Source organism: Lactuca saligna, chromosome 5 (assembly GCF_052625555.1).
Source record: "Lactuca saligna cultivar CGN05327 chromosome 5, ASM5262555v1, whole genome shotgun sequence".
Taxonomy (NCBI): domain Eukaryota; kingdom Viridiplantae; phylum Streptophyta; class Magnoliopsida; order Asterales; family Asteraceae; genus Lactuca; species Lactuca saligna.
Genome location: NC_136421.1, coordinates 143,119,780 through 143,141,701, shown reverse-complemented (window position 1 = coordinate 143,141,701; position 21,922 = coordinate 143,119,780). Strand labels below are relative to the sequence as shown.

General features: G+C 36.5%; 2 protein-coding genes and 1 non-coding gene across 3 annotated transcripts; 2 read left to right on the top strand and 1 right to left on the bottom strand.

The window, feature by feature from the left end:
• Nucleotides 1-530: 530 nt before the first annotated feature.
• On the bottom strand, nt 531-637 carry LOC144999178 (small nucleolar RNA R71). Its single transcript, XR_013660699.1, has one exon. It is a non-coding gene; the product is annotated as a small nucleolar RNA R71 (small nucleolar RNA).
• A 9,676-nt stretch (nt 638-10,313) lies between these two features.
• Nucleotides 10,314-10,766, top strand: LOC145045789 (uncharacterized). Its single transcript, XM_078994104.1, has one exon. It carries the CDS (start codon nt 10,314-10,316, stop codon nt 10,764-10,766), a length of 453 nt encoding a protein of 150 aa, XP_078850230.1.
• Nucleotides 10,767-19,932: 9,166 nt separating this feature from the next.
• On the top strand, nt 19,933-21,593 carry LOC144997033 (large ribosomal subunit protein eL6-like). Its single transcript, XM_078956851.1, has 4 exons — nt 19,933-20,295; nt 20,393-20,499; nt 20,596-20,777; nt 21,274-21,593. The coding sequence occupies exons 1-4, from the start codon at nt 20,039-20,041 to the stop codon at nt 21,427-21,429; spliced, it is 702 nt and encodes a 233-aa protein (XP_078812977.1). The 5' UTR covers nt 19,933-20,038; the 3' UTR covers nt 21,430-21,593.
• Nucleotides 21,594-21,922: the final 329 nt, after the last annotated feature.

Below are 21,922 nucleotides of genomic sequence, written 5' to 3'. Positions count from 1 at the left end.
ACATAGGTGAATCGAGGAATTCCTCAAAAGACGAAAGCAAGGTTGAAAGCTTTGAGCAAAATCCTAATACTCAAGAAACCGAATACGAGTCTGAAACTGAATTACAAAAAGAAGAGAGCGAACCCGAAGATGATCTAAAAGACGAGATGGCAAATATTGGCAACATGTCCATAGAGGCATAAAAGAAAAGAATTTGAGAGGACACCGGTCCCGGTCTAGTGCAACTTGCAATTCTTGCTACCGCAACATTTGAGCTAAAGGGACATATTATTTCCGCGGTTAAGGAAGTCCCATTTTACAGGAAAGTTCATGAGGATGATTACAAGAATCATGATGAAGTCAATAACATAGCTGATTACTTCAACATCTCGAATGTTCCAAGAGAGACGTTGTTATTGCAAATGCTTCCAATCACTTTTAAATGAGCTGCTAAGGATTGGATGAAGGCGCTTCCACCTGATGCAATTACTACTTGGGCGCAAATGAGTGAACAACTTTTAGAACATTTTTGCCCACCTTCTAAAGTTGCTAAACTCAAGAAGGCCATAGCAAACTTTGAGCAACAATCGGATGAGTCACTTTATGAGGCATGGGAGAGATATAAGGGATTAATAAGAAATTGTCCCTAAAACGATTTGAATGAGAAGCAAGAAGTGTCAATCTTCTATGATAGGGTAAATGTGATTACAACGCAACTCCTTGATTATCAAGGACGTTTAACAAATAAAAATCCCGATGAGATTAAGGAATTGATTAAAGAGTTTTCTAAGCATTTGCGTTAATACCATAATCCTAGACATGATGGAGCAAAAGGCATTGGGAGTGGCACTTCTGAGAATATGGCAGCTATTTTAGCCATGCTGAATATTATGGACCGAAGAATGACCAAGATGGACTAGTCAATACATGCTATTCGTGTAGGTTGTGAAAGATGCAATGATCCACATTTGGCTAAAGATTGTCACTTGGACGAGAACAGGATTAAGAATGCTCAATTATGCTACTCTAGTGGAAACAAATAAGATGAAGCTTAAAGGAAGCCAAAGAAAGAGTGTTTGCCATATGATGAATATAAAAAAATAATAAAAAAAAAAAGAAGATTTTAGGCAGATTGTCCTCGGTTTTTATCAAAAAGAGCAACCACCACCTGAAAATAAGGTCGATTTAGAGTCCATTCTAACTAGATTCATGGAGGCTTCAGAGAAACAAAATGATGATATCGATGTGGTAATAAGAGACCAACAAATTCTCATGAGGGACCAACAAACGTTTTTAAGGAATCATCAAGCATCGATGCAAAACATCGAAGCTCAACTTGGTAAATTAATTACATTTGTTAATGAGCGACTTTCTCCACAAATTCCTGATAAGAAGCCACAACCACATGTCATGGTCATCAAGACTGAAGAAGATATTATCTTTGAGTTCTTAGAAGCCCTAGAAGTAGAGCCACATCAATACGGACCACAACCGAAGAAGTCGAAGATCGAAGAAAAAATTTGTGTTGAACCATCGAACTCACATCGTGAGGATCCCATTGTCACGATGTTGGGCCAGTCTGAACCAAAATTTTTGGCTGATGTTCAAGCTTATTTCCCTCCGCTGCCAGTTTCCTTCTCAAGCCAAGATTCATCCACTGGAGCAAGAACATTTAAAATTCATGAAGCAAGTCAAGGGTATCCCTATAAATATTGAATCTTTGGCGCAAGTACCAGAATATGTGAGGTTTCTTCAAGACTTACTCGATACTCTCCAACAACTAGTGAAGACTTGCAAAGTGATCCTTAGTGAGCAGAGTTCCAGGTGATATTTAGAGAAATACCAAAGAAGATGGGAGATCTTGGATGCCTTACACTTCCTTGTGAATTCGGGAATAATATGAAGACTTATGCTTTAGCCGATTTTGGAGCAAGCATAAATGTAATGCCTTATTCGTTCTACTAGAAGCTAAATCTTCCAGATTTGAAGGTTGCAAGAATAATGATTCACATGGTCAATCCTTCAGTAACTCATCCTCAAGGAATAGTGGAAAACATATTAGTAAAAATTGGGAAATTTGTTTTTCCAATTCATTTTGTCGTATTGGATATGAAAGAAGATAAAAAAAATCCTTAGACGCCCTGTATTAAATACTGCTCGAGCCTTGGTGGATATACGGGAGTCAAAACTTACATTGTGAGTGGGAGATAAAGAAATGACGTTGGAGTGGAAGATGGATTTAAAGAATACGATGCTCCAAATGAAGTGTTAAACAAGGATGATGAAAATGAGCTTGAGGAATTAGAGATATTGATGGAAGAAGAGATTCAAGTCATTCAAAAAGTTAAGTGTACAAAGCCAAGATCATCCATTCCGATGGTTTTCAAAGTATTTGCTTACATAAATCCAACATCTTTAGAAAGCGGGGAAAGTGACAAAGATTTGGCATCGAGTGATGAGGAAGAAGTTACCCAAGTTTTGGACCACCAGCCTTTGCTACTATGGAACTAAAAAGTGAAGAAAAAGAAGATAACAAATGTGAGCTTATCGTGAAATATAAAGGGGTGAAAAGAAAGCTTGAAGAAGGTGATGCTAAAGGAAAAAAGAGAATTCTAAAAAGGCTTATCTTAAATGAGTGCAAGCGTACAAAAAACGATGGAATGATCAAAAGGTGCAAATGGTGATTGAAACTCATAAATATTCAATGTGAAGCGGCACGGAGTTCAGCTCACGACTCCATGAAAAAATAAGAGCTTCTCGGGAGGCAACCAGAGCTCGGTTTGCGATTTTTCCTTTTGTTTTTTCATTTTTAGTTGAGATTTAGGGTAAACATCATCCAAGTCATCTTACTTTTTAAAACAAGGCAAAAATCAAGTGTGGGTTCATAAATATAGAGTGGTTAAATTTTATTTAGAAAAAATAGAAGTTTTAAGAAAAAATGAAATTTTTGACAAAAAATTCTCGATAACACGTCGTGGTCTATAGCCCACTTTGTGATCATTTAATTTGGCCCGATTTTTTAGCCCATTTTTGAACTCACAGCTTGAGCTTTAAAAGTCACGGGAGGGGACCAGTTTATATGACTTCAGCCTTTGACCAAAACATAAACTACTCACTTACACACGGACGAACACAGTAGGAGCAGCCCCCACGTTGGGTTTTTGCATCAAATTTCTTCCATAATTTCTTGATTTCTGGGTTAATATTCCCTTTTGGTAAGTTCTCCATCCCTTGTTCTTGTTAATTTCTTAAATTTTATGAAGTAGAGTTAGAGTTTGTGCTTGCACCTATAATTTTTGAAATCGAGTCAATAATATACATATTATCGGCTGCATGTAGAATATTTAAACTTAGAATCAATGCCTAGGTAAACCCCATGTATGAAATTGTTCGATTGGTACAAATTTTTTGCTCGGTCTCGTCTGATGAATACGAACTCACGACGTGAGCTTAAGGCTCACGACATGAGGCCTGGGTTCATGAATTTTTTGTTTTGTTATTGGTCTATTTAATTGTTGGTATTTATTTTAGGTTTGTTTATTTTACAAGAAATGGATTCAAGAAGAGAAAATGTGCAGTTCCAAGGGAATGTTTTTGACCTCCACTCGTTGTACAATTTACCGGTTAACATGTCCTAAAATATGGTGATGAACTTTTCAAAAAAGTTGGGTTGGCTACATAGCAGGGAATTCGCTATCTCTCGTAGAGTTGATTGGTGAAACTAGCAGAAGTGGGGCTTACGAAAAGAATGGCTCCTTATTTGACAAAAACGTTTACTATGGATGGTTTTTCTTTCACTTGTAACGGGTGGAAGAATTTATTTGAAATAAGCGAGCCGAGTTTTCAAGAGCTATGTGTGGAATTTTTTGCATCTGTATCATTCGAGGATGCTACTGTTGATCCATACTTTTCACGGGATTTACTCTTTCGCCTCAGGGGTGAATACATGGAGTGCAGTTTGGCGGAGTTTTCTTGGTGCGTGGAGATTTATGATGAAAGTGAAATGGGCTCCCTAGCTTTTGATATCTTATTTAGGACAGTTGTTCGGGTATATTTATCGGGAGTTAGTGGATATGTTTTTTGAGCAACCATAGCAAACGGGGCATTCCATTCGGGGTCTTGCAAGAAAGTCATATTCGGTCCCCGATACATAGATTCCTTCATCGTTTGGTGACTTTTTCTATCAACCACAAGAAGCATGGAGACAAGGTGATGAGTTTAAATTTATTCTTCTTGTCGAAAATTGTAGCACTGGCGGTTTTTTGTAATACCCCTTATCATCTTGCTAGCTACTTGGGTAATAAGGCATCCATCTCTTGAGCAGTAAGCCCTATCAATGGGGGACACTTTGTAACTCACCTGGCGAGATCTTATGGTCTTTTGACACCTCGGTTGACTAGCACACTAACATGCAAGGCAGCGGATGATCTTTCTATGGGATACTTGGAGTCTTAGTATGTTGTTGTCAATATAGGTTCGCACTGGAACATTTTTGCTGATAATGATGTGGAACAACATGATCATCCCAAGCATCAGTCGCGTCCGAGGGGTAAAAGAAATATCCGTGGGCGTGGTGAGAGAGGACAGCCAGTGCACCAGACTGCATCTATGGGAGTCGCACCTTTTGGTGAGGATACTATGGCTGGTTATTTTGATCAAATGACCTTGAGCATGAATTGGATTAGAGGGACGATGAAGAATATAATCCACCACTTCAATGTTTTGCAACCACCTCATTTAGGACATCACTATCCAGTTTATCCAACATGGAGTGACTATAGGACGAGGCACAGAGTTGGAGTTGGGCCGATTGGGACTCACAGCGAAGAAGATGATGATTGATATTTATCCTTTTCTTTTTAGTTTTTTTTTATTTCTTAGTTTTCTTGTGATTGTTTTGCTTGTTTTTATTTGTTTTGTTTAGATTGTGTAACAAAACATTTTGATGACTATGTTGCTTCCTTCCACATTTTGGTTGCTTGATTGTAGAAAATTGTGAGAGAAAATAGAGATATAAAGATAAGAGAGTATACGAGTTAATCCGTGTCGTTTAGAGACAAGAGTCAAGACCTATAATTTTTTTTATAAGTGTGGGGTTAATTTCGTAAGAGAAACAAGATTAGAAATGAGAGAAAAAAAAGTCAAGCAAAGATAGGCTTTTAAAAGGGTCTTAATGTACTAAGACATTCAGTTGCATTGCACTTGTTAACATAATTATTACAAAAATGAAATCTATGAAGACCCGGTTCTCACGACGTGAGCCTTTACTCATCACATCATGAGCTCGATGCCATCGTGATTCAAAAGTTAATTTATATCGACACCACGACGTGATTTCTCCTACCACGTCGTGAGCAGTAAAATATGGTATTTTTATTCAATTATTTCAAACTTAAAATGTGGCGTATGCTTTCCCACATTGATATGTTATGCTTTGAAGATCTTATACACCACACATGTTGAATATGCGAGTTTTTGCTTCACATTTTGCCGGCACATTCACATATCTCAAAAGATCCAAGTTTCATTCACAAATTCAAGATGTTCAAGTTATCCACACGTTCAGAAGTCGATCTCACCGCTACTACCCCATGGGAGTATGTTCTTTTTTCTCCATTTTATTACTTTTAAATTATTTTATGCATAAAATGAGGGCATTGTATGTAATAAGTGTGGAGTAGGGGTCGAAAAGGTAAATTGCTAGAAATTTTTAAATTTTTAAATTTAAAATCTTTAAAAATTTAGAAAAAGATTTGAAATAATAATCTAACAATTGAATCTAGTAATAATTTAAACTTAAGTTGTTAAGTGTTATGTGGGATGAGCCAATGTGAGCTCAAATGTTTAACTAAGCCAACATATGTTATAGTATATTTGTGGTTTCCTAAGTCTTAGTGAAAAGCTATGAGATATGAAAGGTAATCTGGTAATTTATATGACATAATAAGTTTTACAGCTTGTACCTGAAATCTATCCATGAGAGCTTATGTATTCATTGCACTTAGACTAATACCTCTAACCAATAAAGGTTGAAGTTAATCTCCCTTGCTTAAGCATGTAGGAATTGAGCGAAAAAAGTGAGATATATAAAAAAAGAAAATACAAAAAACAAAGTTGTAAGAATTTTGGAGCTATCAAAGTATGAAGATCAAAAGATCAAAATTCTGAAGAAATTCAAAAGTTCAAGATACCAAAAATGTAACGCCCTATTTCGAATCAATTACTAATTCGAGGTTGTGGCCTGAAGATCGGTCATCATAAGGATTAGGGATTTAAAAAGGTAAGATTTAGACCCATTTGGATGTGGTTAATATAGATATGTGATCCAATAGTTCGATTTACACTTTGGATTCAAATGGTAAAATGGGAATGTAGTGTCTTCTTCTATGAATTATGGATTTTAGTTCGATGTGTTTTAAGTCAAAAGTCATTAGATAGGTTTGTAGAGATCCTCAATACGTTTTCGTGGATATAAAGAACGTCGAAAATGCAGTTAGAACGAAGAAGTTATGACCGTTTGAAGTATGGGTGGTTTAGGGCAAAGATGAGTACGCTCGACGTACAAAAAGGTGTACACTGGGCATGCTAATGGAATCCTAAGTATGTTGGGCGTACGCAATTAGTGCCCAAACCCTATTTTCATGGTTTAAGCCCTATTTAAGCTCCTTAACTCCCCCAAACCCACTCCATTCTCAGCCTCCACCCCTCCAACACCCCTTTCATGAAACACTAACCTTATATGAACCTTTTGAGCTAAAAGAAGGTGATTTTGAGTGTTTTAGAGTATGCATGGTGCACCTTGGAGAAGAAGGAACTTCTTGTAGAAGTTTTGGTTGCATTGGAGCTTGTAGATCTGGACTTTGTTCACCTTGATCTATCTTCTAGAAGTATAAATTCTAAATCTTGATGATGCATTTATTAGATCTAGCTAGTTTTGGATGTTATGAGCTTTTGGACATTTTAGTGCAAAAAGTTTAGATCTTGAAAGTTTGTGACCGTGTTATGGATAAGGTTGGAAACTTTATCCATCTAAACATCATTGTGATTCAGATCTAAAGGTTGGAGACTTTGACTTAATGGATTAAGTTGAAAAAGATGCACTTTTGGTCCCATTTGATGCTTAAAGGCTAGATCTTAGTGGTTTAGACCATTGTAATGGATAAAGTTGGAAACTTTATCCATTATGGAGCTTCTAGGATCCTAAAAAAATGTAATCTTGATCCTTTTATACCTTCCATGAGAGTGTCATGATGTCTTAATAGATTGATAAGTTAAGGTTTTAGCTTTTGGACCTTTTCTATACATGGAAAGTCATAAAGGTGGAAACTTTATAACTTAGAATGATGTTGTGGAACTAGATCTGAGTGTTGGATGAAAGGACTTAATAGATTAAGCACTTAATAGAAAAGTGTCATTTGGTCGGGTACACATGGAGTACCTTTGAGTACGTTGTGCGTACTCATGTGGGGTCCCGATTCTGGTTATTAAGTACGCCATGCGTACGAGCTGAATACGCTGGGCGTACTCAACCTGAAGTTTGACTTGTTGACTTTGACTTATGTTGACCGTTGACTTTTGACCAAGTTTGACCTTAGGCCAAACTTTTTTTCATAACTTTTTTTTTATCTTTTATTTATTTATTTATTTGCACTTTCAGTATTTCAACCTTCAATAAATAAATAGACAAGCAAATAACACTAACTTTGTTTCTAATACTATTTTGTGTGATTTTCTACGAAATTCATTGGAGTAATCAAAATTTTCAAGGCCACTAATAGAACACATAACTTTTGATGAAACTCATGTAACAATTTTCTTCCCATCCATCAAAGCTTTTATAATTAGGTGGGAAAATGTAAACATTCCTGGGGGAATACTCACAATGTCTCAAATGCCACAGATTGGTTATACTCCTGAAATGTTACTTATCTAATATATGTAACTATAGTCAAAGTACATAAATTAAAACAAATAATACTTAGAACATGACTCACTCTATTTTAACATAAAGGACTCAAAAGATAAATCGTCGACCAATAGACTTTTTATTGGGTCTAGATATTCACAATGCAAAACAAATTATATCCCCCAAATTACAAATTATGTCCCTCAAATTACACAAATTTGGTTTTGCCTTTTGATTTTAGTAAGACTGGAAAACCAAAAATATATTATAACAAATTAGTTTAACTAGATCTTAGAGTTCTCATCAAATCGTCTCATACGGTAACAATCAAGCAAAAATACTTAGCGAGACAGCCAGGTCTGTATCGTTTTGAAACAACATCATCCGTCCAAAATATAGTTAAAGCGAGTTTTAAGTGAACTGTGTATTAAAATTTGGTGTCATTCCTAGCAAATAGATTTAGATCTCTTTAAAACCATAAAAAACTTCAAAACATACCTCATTTTCTTTCCCTTGGAAGCCATTCATTGGCTCATGAATACGGTAATATGTCTTGTTTCATAGAAGGTAAGGATAATGGTTGTTGTAATTAGATTTGTGTTTGATTGAAAAGGAGAATTAGACCTATAATTAGTTATCAAAAGGGATGAAACACTTTCATGGTTGCAAACACTAGTTGTATACTATAATCGAAGATTAAATAAATAATTATTTAAATAAATTTTGGATTAATAAAACCATGGAAAATTATTAAATAAATCATTTACTTAGCTAAAATACCAATTACCCTCCACATATTCATTTATGTTAACATTTCCTTAGGGAATCAAAATTATCTCGGAGTATCGTGTATACAACAATACATCCCAGTTTTCTCGCATCCCTTCTCGAAACAAATCGACAATCACACTTTAAGGTGAGTATTACGGCCCCTCTTTTGTATTTATTTATTTTGGGGGAGAATACATGTACTAAGTATTATAAATTATACAAAAATATTATTACACTGCCTTTTTAATTGCTTAGGAGAATCTGGTTTGAAAAGTTGTTTGGGTTGCTGGATTTCAGAACAACTTAATTGTTAAAATGATCACGCCCTCCGGTGTTTTATGTTTGGCCCTCATATATACATAATAGTTACAAAACATTGTTTAACACTTATATATTATAAGTAAACAATATCGTTTCAAACTTCAATATCATGGTATGTTATGTTGTTAGAATAATCTTACTATTAAAATCACATATGCCTTTTTACTATGGAGTTTATGAAAGAGACATACTTTGTTATAAAAGTTAGCGACTTATACTTTACATACATGTCAAACATACTCGACTTTTATAAACTTGATACCATGAAATTTATTATGTCTAGAACTTATCCATATTTAAGTTAGGATTGAGAGTTATTCAAAAACGTTTTATAAATTTTATCAATATTATTTAAAAAAAATAAGTTTATTAAAATTTGTATAAAAAATTGGCATTTATTTGTAAGGGTTTTCCCAGGGTAGGTTTTGTACATTTTAAAAGAAGTTTCATTGATTTGGACTAGATTTGTAAAATAATTTTGAAAGTGGTGTCAAAATAATTAATTCCGTATGTAAGTTTCTTTTACCTGGTTTCATAACAGGAGGTGTATCCCTCCTTTTCTTCGTCAATTTGCACCATCGAAGAAAGAAAGCAGAAAAAATCGAATGGTCCTGTGATTATGATCGATCGAAGAAGGGATACTAATGATTAAAGGGGTGTTTAGAGATGATTACTGCAACAATGGGTGGCAGAAGGCGGTGGGGGCAGCCGGTAGTGGTGGTGTGGTGTGTTAAAGTTCATCACTAGCCCAATAAGAACAAATATTATCTAGAAGAATTTAGCTTGTTATAAAATGCTCTAGAAGATTCTAGAACATTATGGAAGACTATGGAAGACTCTGGAATATACCGGAAGAGTCTAGAATACTCAAGAATGACATGGAAGACCCTGGAAGGTTATGTATCATTCTAGAAGACACTGGAGCATCCTAGACCTCTCCAAAACATGGTAGAATATTCTAGAAACATATGGAAGCATATAGAGTATGTTAGATAGTTCTAGAGTTATCTAGTATGTAGTAAGTGTATACTAGTATCTAGAACCTTCCTAAGAGGCCTATAAATAGGTGTGGAGCTCATTTGCTCCAAACCATCCTAGAAAGCCTCAAAGAAAGCAAAACGTGTAGTAGTCTCACAAAGTGTAAGTTCTTCTTAAGTGTCATAATAAAAGTCTTGTTGTTTCCCACACAAAGAGTCGTGTTCAACAATCTGGTATCAGAGCAAGGTTTCTTGATAGTGAGAACGAGGGATTCTCTTTGTATCGTGAGTAGTATGTGACTCTGTAAGTTTAGTGCTGAAACTAGCTTGTTTGGTATTACCGAGGTACTGCCAACACGATGAGTGATCTCCAAGTCGTCGGAGGAATCAAGAAACTCAACAACAACAACTACAAAACGTGGGAAACATGTATGAAGTCCTACTTACAAGGACAAGATCTATGGGAGGTCGTTGGTGGAAGCGAAACTACGCCACCAGAGGAAGACGTTAATGGTGCTTTACGTAAATGGAAAATCAAAGCAGGCAAAGCAATGTTTGCCTTGAAGACCACAATCGAAGAAGAGATGTTGGATCATATTCAGGATGAGAACACCCCGAAAGAAGCTTGGGACACGTTTGTGATGCTTTTCTCAAAGAAGAATGATACGAAACTACAACTTTTGGAGAACGAGCTATTATCAATCTCACAATGTGACATGACGATTGCTCAATATTTCCACAAGGTCAAGTTGATATGTTGGGAGATTACTGAACTAGATCCGCAATCCGTCATTGCAGAAGCTCGAATGTAGAGGATCATTATCCATGGACTGAGGCCGGAATATAGAAGCTTTGTTACTGTTGTACAAGGATGGCTCGTTCAACCATCACTTGTAGAGTTTGAGAATTTGTTGGCCAGCCAAGAAGCTATGGCTAAGCAAATGGGAGGCATCACGTTGAAGAGTGAAGAAGAAGCACTCTACACAAGTAAAAATCGGAGGAATTTCAAGCCACCTTCTAAAGAAGGATACAAAAATGCTGACAAAGGGAAGAGTCAACCAGGAACCTCACAACCATGGAGATCTCAAAAGACCGACAATAAGAGTTCTCGGGGGAGGAGTTCAAAGGCAACTGCAACAACTATGGAAAGTGGGGCCACATGTCCAAGGATTGTTGGTCAAAGAAAAAGTCTGTGGAAAGCAATGTCGTAACTTCAAAAAAGGAAATAAAGGATGAATGGGATGCTGAGGCATTATGTGCCCTAGAAGAAAACGATTTGGCACTCATGACAATGATGGGGAGCGTATCAACTATGAGAATGACTGGATCATTGATTCAGGATGCTCCAATCACATGACTGGTGATCAGAACAAACCACAAGACGTGAAGGAGTACAAAGGGAGTCGCATGTACTTACAGCCAACAATGCACGACTTCCAATTGCTCAGATTGGAAAAACAACGATCATGCCTGGTAATAAATCTGACATGGTGTCACTACATAATGTCTATCACGTGCCAGGTATGAGGAAGAACTTGTTGTCGGTATCGCAACTAACATTGTCAGGCAACTACGTCTTGTTTGGCCCACAAGATGTGAAAGTCTATCGAGATCTTAAAATATCAGAAATGCCAACAATGGAAGGACGGAGAGTGGAGTCCGTCTATGTGCTCTCAGCGGAGTCTGCATATGTAGAGAAGACTCGAAAGAACGAGACATCTGATCTACGGTATGCACGATTGGGACATGTTGGCTATCACAAGTTGAAGGTAATAATAGAGAAATCCATGATTAAATTCTTACCTCAACTTGAAGTCAAAACAGATATTGTTTGTGTTGGATGCCAGTATGGTAAAGCTCATCAATTACCATACAAGGAGTCAAATTTTGGAGCAAAGAAGCCACTAGATTTAATTCAATCGGATGTGTTCGGTCTAGTCAAGCAGACATCAGTTAGTGGGATGCGGTACATGGTGACGTTCATTGATGATTATTCGAGATATGTGTGGGTTTTCTTCATGAAAGAAAAATATGAAACATTCTCAAAGTTTCTAGAATTCAAGACAACGGTCGAAGGAGAAGTGAGAAAGAAGATTCGGTGTCTACGCTCAGACAATGGAGGAGAATACACATCGGAAGAATTCAATCGCTATCTGAAAGAATATGGTATACATCACCAATTCACATGTGCCAACACACCTCAACAAAATGGTGTAGCTGAGAGAAAGAATCGACATCTTGCAGAAATTTTTCGAAGCATGCTACACGCGAAGAATGTCCCCGGAAGATTTTGGGCTGAAGCAATGCGAACTGCTGCCCATGTGATCAATAAGCTTCCCCAACCAAGGTTAGGTTTCATCTCACCATTTGAGACACTATGGAACATGAAACCTACTGTTAGCTACTTTCGAGTATTTGGTTGCGTCTGCTACGTATTTGTACCTATCCATTTACGTAGCAAGTTTGACAAGAAAGCAGTCAGGTGTATATTTGTTGGATATGACAATCAAAGAAAAGGATGGAGGTGTTGTGATCCAACAAGCGGAAGATGCTACACTTCAAGAGATGTAGTGTTCGATGAAGCATCTTCATGGTGGTCCTCAGAGAAGAAAGTATTACCAGACTCGGAAAATATTGAAGAAGTTTTAAAACAAAAGATGGGGGAGCAAACTGCACACATTTGGTCAAGTGTTGATACACCTGAAGATCTGAGGGACACTGATGTCATTGAGCAAGAAGTAACTCAAGCAAGTGATGTCGGTGAAAGGGAGACGCCGCCTCCACAACTTCGAAGGACGGAAAGAATCCGAAAGCCTAATCCCAAGTATGCTAATACGACCATTTTAGAAGACGGTGATAAAGAGCCGGAGACATATAAAGAAGCAATTAAGAATAAAGCTTAGCAGAAGGCAATGGAAGAAGAAGTTACAGCCTTAAAGCAGAATCAAACGTGGGAACTGGTACCAAGACCAAGAGATATAAAACCTATTTCTTGCAAGTGGGTTTATAAATTAAAGAGACGCACAGATTGATCAATTGAAAGATACAAGGCTCGTTTGGTGGCTCGAGGGTTCTCACAACAATATGGACTGGACTATGATGAAACATTTAGTCCAGTGGTGAAGATAACTACTGTACGGGTGCTGCTAGCTCTTGCAGCTAGTAATGACTGGAAATTATGGCAGATGGATGTGAAAAATGCTTTCTTACATAGAGAATTAGACCGAGAGATCTACATGAACCAACCAAAGGGATTTGAGGATGAAGTTAATCCCAATCATGTGTGCAAGCTGAGAAAAGCTCTTTACGGATTGAAGCAGGCACCAAGAGCCTGGTATGGTAAGATTGCTGAATTTCTTACCCGAAGTGGTTATTCAGTTGCACATGCAGACTCAAGCCTATTTGTCAAAGAAAAAGAAGGGAAGTTGGCAATTGTGTTGGTTTATGTGGATGATTTGATCATTATCGGGGATGACGAAAGAGAAATCCATCAAACAAGAGAAAATCTATCGGTGCGATTCCAAATGAAAGAGCTGGGAGAGCTTAAACACTTCTTGGGGCTAGAAATTGATCGTACAAAGGAAGGGTTGTTCCTCTGCCAACAAAAGTATACAAGAGATATACTTCAAAAGTTTGGCATGTTGGAGTGTAAGCCAGTATCAACACCAATAGAGCCAAATGCCAAGATATGTGCTCATGAAGGAAAAGAGTTGGACGATGGAACGATGTATCGACAACTAGTAGGTAGTCTTATCTACCTAACTTTATCTCGGCCTGACATTGCTTAGGCAGTTGGAGTTATTAGTCGATACATGCAAAGTCCGAAGAAACCTCATTTGGAAGCTGCTCGACGAATCTTAAGATATGTCAAAGGTACAATTGACTATGGTATCTTGTATAAAAGAAGAGAAGACTGCAAGTTGGTTGGATATTGTGATGTTGACTATGCAGGAGACCATGATACCCGAAGATCAACCACTGGGTATGTGTTCAAGCTTGGGTCGGGGCCAATATCATGGTGTAGTAAAAGACAACCAACAATATCATTGTCAACCACGGAAGCGGAGTACAAAGCAGCGGTCGTAACACCTCAAGAAAGTACATGGTTGGTACTCCTAATGGAGGACTTACATCAAAAAGTTGACTATGCAGTACCACTTCACTGCGATAACCAATCTGCAATTCGGCTGGCAGAAAATCTAGTATTTCATGCTAGAACAAAGCATGTGGAAGTGCATTATCACTTTATCAGAGAGAAAGTATTGATGGAAGAAATTGAGATGCGACATATCAAGACCGATGACCAAGTAGCTGACTTGTTCACCAAAGGGCTGAGTACTGGAAAATGTGAAGGTTTTCGCTATCAGCTTAACATGGTACGAAGAATGGGGGCTAGTGCTGAGGGGGAGTGTTAAAGTTCATCACTAGCCCAATAAGAACAAATATTATCTAGAAGAATTTAGCTTGTTCTAAAATGCTCTAGAAGATTCTAGAACATTATGGAAGACTATGGAAGACTCTGGAATATACCGGAAAAGTCTAGAATACTCAAGAATGACATGGAAGACCCTGGAAGGTTATGTATCATTCTAGAAGACACTGGAGCATCCTAGACCTCTCCAAAACATGGTAGAATATTCTAGAAACATATGGAAGCATATAGAGTATGTTAGATAGTTCTAGAGTTATCTAGTATGTAGCAAGTGTATACTAGTATCTAGAACCTTCCTAAGAGGCCTATAAATAGGTGTGGAGCTCATTTGCTCCAAACGATCCTAGAAATCCTCAAAGAAAGCAAAACGTGTAGTAGTCTCACAAAGTGTAAGTTCTTCTTAAGTGTCATAATAAAAGTCTTGTTGTTTCCCACACAAAGAGTCGTGTTCAACATGGTGATGATGTATGAAGTCTGGCAGCCTCATGCTACCATTTTTTTTGTTCTCCATTGAAGATGATATTAGAGGGATGGTGGAGGATGTCTCAAGGCAACAACATAGTAGCAATGGAGGGTGATGGAGGGTTGTTTTGGTGGTGGCAATCGGTGGTGACGAGATGACAGGGGGGATATCGGTTTCTCCTCCTATTTTGAGTTGGATTCGAATGGAAGGAAGTTTAGGATGATGTTGGTGTTTAATGGGGGTTACAAGGGAGGTGTAGGGTGGGTTTAGGGTGGTAGAGTGGTGATTTGGGTGGTGTATGTATGTTTGTAATTTAGAGTGGTAGAGTTGGTATAAAGAGGGAAAGATCGAGATTTGAGAGAGAGGAAAAGAAGAGTAGTTGGTGATTGAGATTTGAAGCTCTTTAGTCTTCAATTTATAGTAAAATGACACACACACATACGATCTCTTTGAAGCCATACTTCAAACCTCCATACTTGTACTATTTTGGTGTTATGTACAAGCAATAGGGTAAAGTAATGGAAGGGTGAGCAGATGGGGTCATAATGAGAAGAAGAAATGTGATTTTCTAGTCTTGTGACCCCACATTTGGGTTATACCCTCATTAAATGCTCAAACACATTCAAAATCAGGTGCATCGGGATCCGAACTTCGAGATTTTTTTTTCCCGAAAGTGCCGATATTTAGAATTTAATTCAAAGATTTTAAAAACTCAAACGGATTAATTTTTCGAGTTACGAAACTCCAGGAAAACGCGTTTAAAGTTTCGCGTCTAAATAGCCCGTAACGCTCGATTTTTCGCAAATATTCTTGCTAAAAATATTTTGAGTATGAAATTAAATATTAAGCTATAGCTTGTGTCCAAAAACACTCTCGAAATTTCCATCAGACGTGTGTAAGTAACTTAACGGATCGATTCAGTTTTACGCGATTAGAGAAAACTAGTGTTTTATTGTCTGTTTTTTAAAATTGTCGTATCTTTTGCATACGAACTTTGTTTTAGATGTTCTTTATATTTTCGAAAACAGGGGAACATGTACTATAAGACTTTTAATATTTTCTTTGCTTAAAACTGCTTAATACGAAATTTTAGTTTTTCAGACACATTAATTAGCGTTACGATTTGAGATGTTTGATTTGTTTGACAGTTTGCACATTTGGAAGTAAGGTATCATCTGATATTTTTTAATATTTGAAGTAAACTCATTTATATTATATTAGTTGCACTAAAACTGAATGAGTTAAATTACTAACAAATTTATTGTAATTTAGTCGTTCGTAGTTTATGTCCTAAATTTCGTAATGTCACAACTACCGTTAAGAATATGCATAACTATATTTGATCTAGGACATTAAAAGGATAAATGTATTTGATTAGCATGTAACTTTAACTTGGAAGCAACCAACGCAAGTAACCCACTAAAGTTGATATCACTGCTTATATATACACAAAAGCATGTGTAGTATTGTAACATCCATAAAAATCAGGCCAAATTTAAAACTTTTTAAAACATTTAGAAACCAACAGTTATTACCAATTTGTTTTCAAAACATTTCTATATCAGTGTATCCCAGAAACATATTCATAAAAGGTGAGGAGCTGTACGATCACACCTTTGCCTTCATGCGATCATCTGATGTACCTAAAACAATAAACTAAAACTGTAAGCCCGAGGCTTAATGAGTTGCCCCCAAAATATTGATACACATACAATCCACGTAACAATATCAACAATATCATAACATAACAAACTAAACAGAACAACACGAAACAGTTCCACAACTTCACAGACTAGAATACCCCTCGGCCCACAGTGTGAGTCTGGAATGCCTACCAGGCCCTCAGCTCACATGGATTGCCATTGAGCCCTCAATACGAGTCTGGAAGGCCTATCGATCCGTCAGCTCGTATCTGGAATGCTCCCAATTCCTCAGTATGAGTCTGGAATGCCTACCGTACGGAGCAGTACCACCTCAACCCATCCCACATAACTGTCGACATGTAACATAACTAATACACATATAGATAATCATACAATATCACAGGTAATCCTATAGATCTACCATACTAACATATCAATTGGTATACATCACTAACTCATACTTAACATATCAATAACTACTAGAGTATAAAATCCAATAGGTCGACCTTGGTGCCTTAGACCCCTTAGTATAATGCGGATAACTCACCTCAAAATGTTGAAGTCCCGTAGACACAATCCCAGGTGATGGATGACAGATTCCCGAACTGTCAATATCAAAACATCACCCAATTAATAATTAGGTTCCAAGCCCAAGGTCCAACTCATACTACAAAAGCCCAAAAGCCAAGTAATGGGATAAAGCCCAACATATGGCCTAATTTTCCAAATTAGGCTCAAATCTTTACAATATCATAATTAAAGGCCCAACTACTTAGTACAACCCAAACATTTGGAATTTCCAATGACCCAATATCATATAATCATCCATGCCCAAACTATGGCCCATCCATGACTCAATTTTCCAAATTGGGCCCACACCCTCATATGGGCCTTACCCCAAGCCCATCAACATATTCTAGTCCATATGATTGTTCTTGGATGGCCCATTAATAATGCAATTACCAAAGCCCAAATGAAAGGCCCAACACAAAGCCCAAGTGAAATTATAGTTTCACATAGAATGACAATTAGGGTTAAGTCTTTCTCACTTAACCCATTAAGGACTTAATCCATTAAGTCCCTTACTCTACTAAATAAGTCATATGGTGTGATGGGACTTAATACACAATTCTATTCCAATAACCCAAATGTGGGTCCCGATAAGTCCAAGCCCATAATCCCAAAATTAGGGTTTTCACATGAAATAATGATTAGAGTTAAGTGTTTCTTACTTAACCCATGAAGGACTTAATCCATTAAGTCCATTATTGCCTTAAGTTAGTTTGCCACTGATTATTATTTAATATTTCAAGTTTATTAAATAATTACCGTGTGTGTGTCCCGATCAATTTCCACAAGTTAGGGTTTCATGCCCTTAGGGTTTTCCAAACCCTAATTAGGGTTTTCCAACCCAATACTAGTTCATTAGTCCATTGCTTGGGCTTTTAGGTCACATCGGGCCTTATTGGCCCATTAGGGTTCCATTAGGCCCACTAGGGTTTCTTTAGGCCCATTAGGGTTTCATTGGTCCCATATTGTCCAAACATCCCCCAAACGAGGCCCAAACGCAATCAAAGCACACTGCCACCCGACACGACAGTCGATGGCGGCAGGAGGCGGCAACCACCACCCTACGGTGATGGTTTGAGCTTTTCTTTTCATTATACCTACTCTATTATAGTTTTACAATGCAAATCTCAAACACACACACACACACACTAAGCTACATACAACAATAAGATTACACACACACACACACAACCACCCTTGTGGTGGACGGTGGTGGTATATGGTTGCAGAAGAGTAACATCCAACCTACAGCCACCATGGTTGGCTGGCATGGTGGTTCCAATCGTTTTCCTGCCAGCCTAAAAATGCATACACACGTCGACGTGAACAGAACCACGCACACACACGTGCAAAAACACCCACCGCAACTCCACTAATTATTATCTAATTTTGAACTATAACAACATATAATAATAATAATAATAATAATAATAATAATAATAATAATAATAATAATAAAATTGCTTCTCGGGGTTCCAGGTTTATTATTTAATTATTACATTTTAAATGGGATGTTACAAGTATAGAGCAATATACTACATAGATCCCTTTATTTGCTATTATTGCCCTCCATTAGAGACTAGCACTCGAAAAAAAAATCCTTATATAAACTCATTTTTTAGTATCTGAAAGCTAATTAGGGTTTATGCAATAATAAACACAATAAACAGATAAAGACAAATGTATATGTTATTTATAGAGGAACAATACTCTGGAATGACTGTACATTCCAAAGTGATGTCCGAAATACGTTTTTCCATAACGGACGAGTTTTAGATTCCGAATTCGAATCGTAACAACCTCCTCCAACTCCAAAATGACGATAAGTACTTCACAATATGGTATCCAGAATAAATGGTCATTTTATAAATTTTATAAAAAGTTAGAATTATTATTTTCAAAAATTTCATTTATATTGATTCGTCGAATGAAATTCTCTAACTTAAATACTAGATTGCTATAATTAAATACTTTTTATTAAGATAATCTATTTATTTATTTATTTATATTTTATTTTAGAATGGCTAAGATAATCTATTAGGGGTGAGCGCAATGCGGTTCGGTGCGATTATTAGCTAAAACCTCACCACTAACCGCAAATGCGGTTAATCCATTTTCAAAACCGCTTGGTTCGGTTATTTTTGCGGTGCAGTTAGACGGTTATTTTTGCAGTGCGGTTTTTTTTTTTTTTTTTTTTTTTTTTTTTTTTTTTTTGTGTTGCGGTTATTAACCGTATGGATTTGGTGTGGTAATTTTGTGTGGTTTTTAACTACAGTTTAAAGCTCAAACGGTTTTAAGAGTTCTAATATATTATTTGTAATAATAAAAAAACCATAAGGTATAAGAAAATAAACTTAAATCACAAACAACTAATATTTTAAAAACATCAAATCAATAGTATATAACCATAAATATGTTAAAATTGTTTAATTTCATCATTTTTCAAAGGTAAATATAACAAAAAAACCAACACTTTTATCTTTTAGTATTTATCTATATTTCATCTATGAAACCTGTCTTATTTTTAATATTTAATATATTAATAATTAATAAAAAAAATGTATAAAACATATACGGTGCGGTGTGGTTTTTTTGCGGTGTTTGAAAACTAAAAACAACAACGCACTGCAAGTTTGCGGTTTTTGGAAAACAGAAAACTTCATCATCAATTTTTAGTACGGTTACGGTTTATCAATTGCAGTTTATACAATTAATTTAATTACGGTGCGGTTTTTGTTCTTCCCTATAAACCTATCATCTTTATCAAATGGGATGTATTTAGAAAAAGGCAAAACAGGCAAACAAATAAGCCCAACTTTGATTCGTCCAATCCGAAAAGAAGAGAAGCCCAAAGACCACCCAACTAGGGTTTCAGCAAAAGTATTAGAATCACCAATTTTCTTCAAAACCCCTTCTTCTTCGTCGCCTCATTTCCACACCGCCGGAGCAAGCGAAGCATCAGAAGGTCATCCATCAATGGCGCCAAAGCAGAGAACTCCTCATACATGCCGGAACCCAGATCTCATCAGGGGTGTCGGGAAATACTCCCGCTCCCAGATGTACCACAAGAGAGGACTCTGGGCCATCAAGGCCAAAAACGGCGGCAAATTCCCTACCCACGAGAAGAAGCCCGCTGACGCCCCCGTCGCCGTCAAGCCGCCGAAGTTCTACCCTGCCGACGATATCAAGAAACCCCTTGTCAACAAGCGCAAAGCCAGGCCCACTAAGCTCAGGTTGATTTACACGATAACTCTTCAGTTCTTCTCGATTGTTTTTCTAATTTTAATGCGTGTTCATTTTGATTTGATGTATGCGTTTCATGTTATATAGGGCTAGTATCACTCCAGGAACTGTGTTGATCATATTGGCTGGAAGGTTTAAGGGGAAGAGAGTTGTGTTCTTGAAACAACTTACATCTGGATTGCTTCTCGTCACTGGTGAGCTTTTCTATACCATTGAACTTACAGATTTTGTGCTTTGTTTTTAGCAGCGCCATTAGTGCTTCAGTTGCTAAACAATCTAGGGTTTTTCAGGTCCATTCAAGATCAATGGTGTTCCATTGAGAAGGGTGAACCAATCTTACGTTATTGCCACTTCAACCAAGGTCGACATTAATGGAGTAAACGTGGAGAAGTTTGATGACAAATATTTCTCCAAGAAAGTCGAGAAGAAGAATAAGAAGGGTGAAGGAGAGTTCTTTGAAGCTGAAAAGGAGGTAACTGAGTCTTTTGCGGGTTTATGCATTAAAATTTCTATTCTTTTTGATAAAAAATTATCTCAACGTTAATTCATCCTAAATACACAGTTAATTACAAGCAAAACCACATACTTTCACTAGATTACTTAGATTTCGTTGCAAGAAATATCAATTTACTTCCCATTGGTTCAATGTGATAGCATCTTACTTTTATTTCTTTTGAATTAGTATTTTATTTTTTAATTTCTTTTTCTTGTAAGTTATTGTCCTATGGAATATCTACCCAATTATAACATATCAACTACAATTATTTTACTTCGTATAGGAATAAATAAAAGTAAGACACTCCATTAAAATTAAAAGTAGGAATAAATAAAAGTAGGATACTCCATTAAACAATCAATCAAAGTACATTGGTGTAATAGAAACATTTAAAAGGTAAGATTACATAAAGATTAATCAAATAATAACGTTCTAATTTTGATTTGTTGTTTTGAATTTGAAATTTATATAGGAGAAGAGTCAGCTGCCACAAGAGAAAAAAGATGATCAAAAAACAGTTGACGGGGCTTTGATTAAATCAATTGAGGGTGTTCCCGAATTGAAGAGTTATTTGGGTGCAAGATTTTCTCTTAAGGCAGGGATGAAACCACATGAGCTTGTATTTTAGATATGATATGATTATGCATTTCAACACATTTGTTAGCATCGAGTTTCGTTTGTTTGAGTTCATCTTTGAATTGGTAGTTTTGTTTTTTTGTTGTCGTGATATTGTTATTATATACAATGTTTGGACTAAATTTAAGATTTTGAATGATGGTTTTTTGCTGTTTATTTGTGTCACATGGGATTTAAAGTATATTCTAATCTTAATTATGTAAATATAAATAAAATAAAAAAATAAAGCAAAAAATTTCAAGCAAAAATCATTTGATTTTTCAATAACACTTGGTGATGTGTGTTCTAAACTGGTGATTGATTAACGAAGTATTTTGTTGTTGAATTGAATTCCAATGCTTTTGATTTGTGAAATGGTTATAAACTAGGGTTTGCACCCGGGGTTGTTGGAATATTTGTTTAAAAAATAAAGTCATGGAAATGAATATGTAAAAAACAAAATTTTTAAGAAATATAATATGAAACAATAGAAAGTTTGGTCAAAA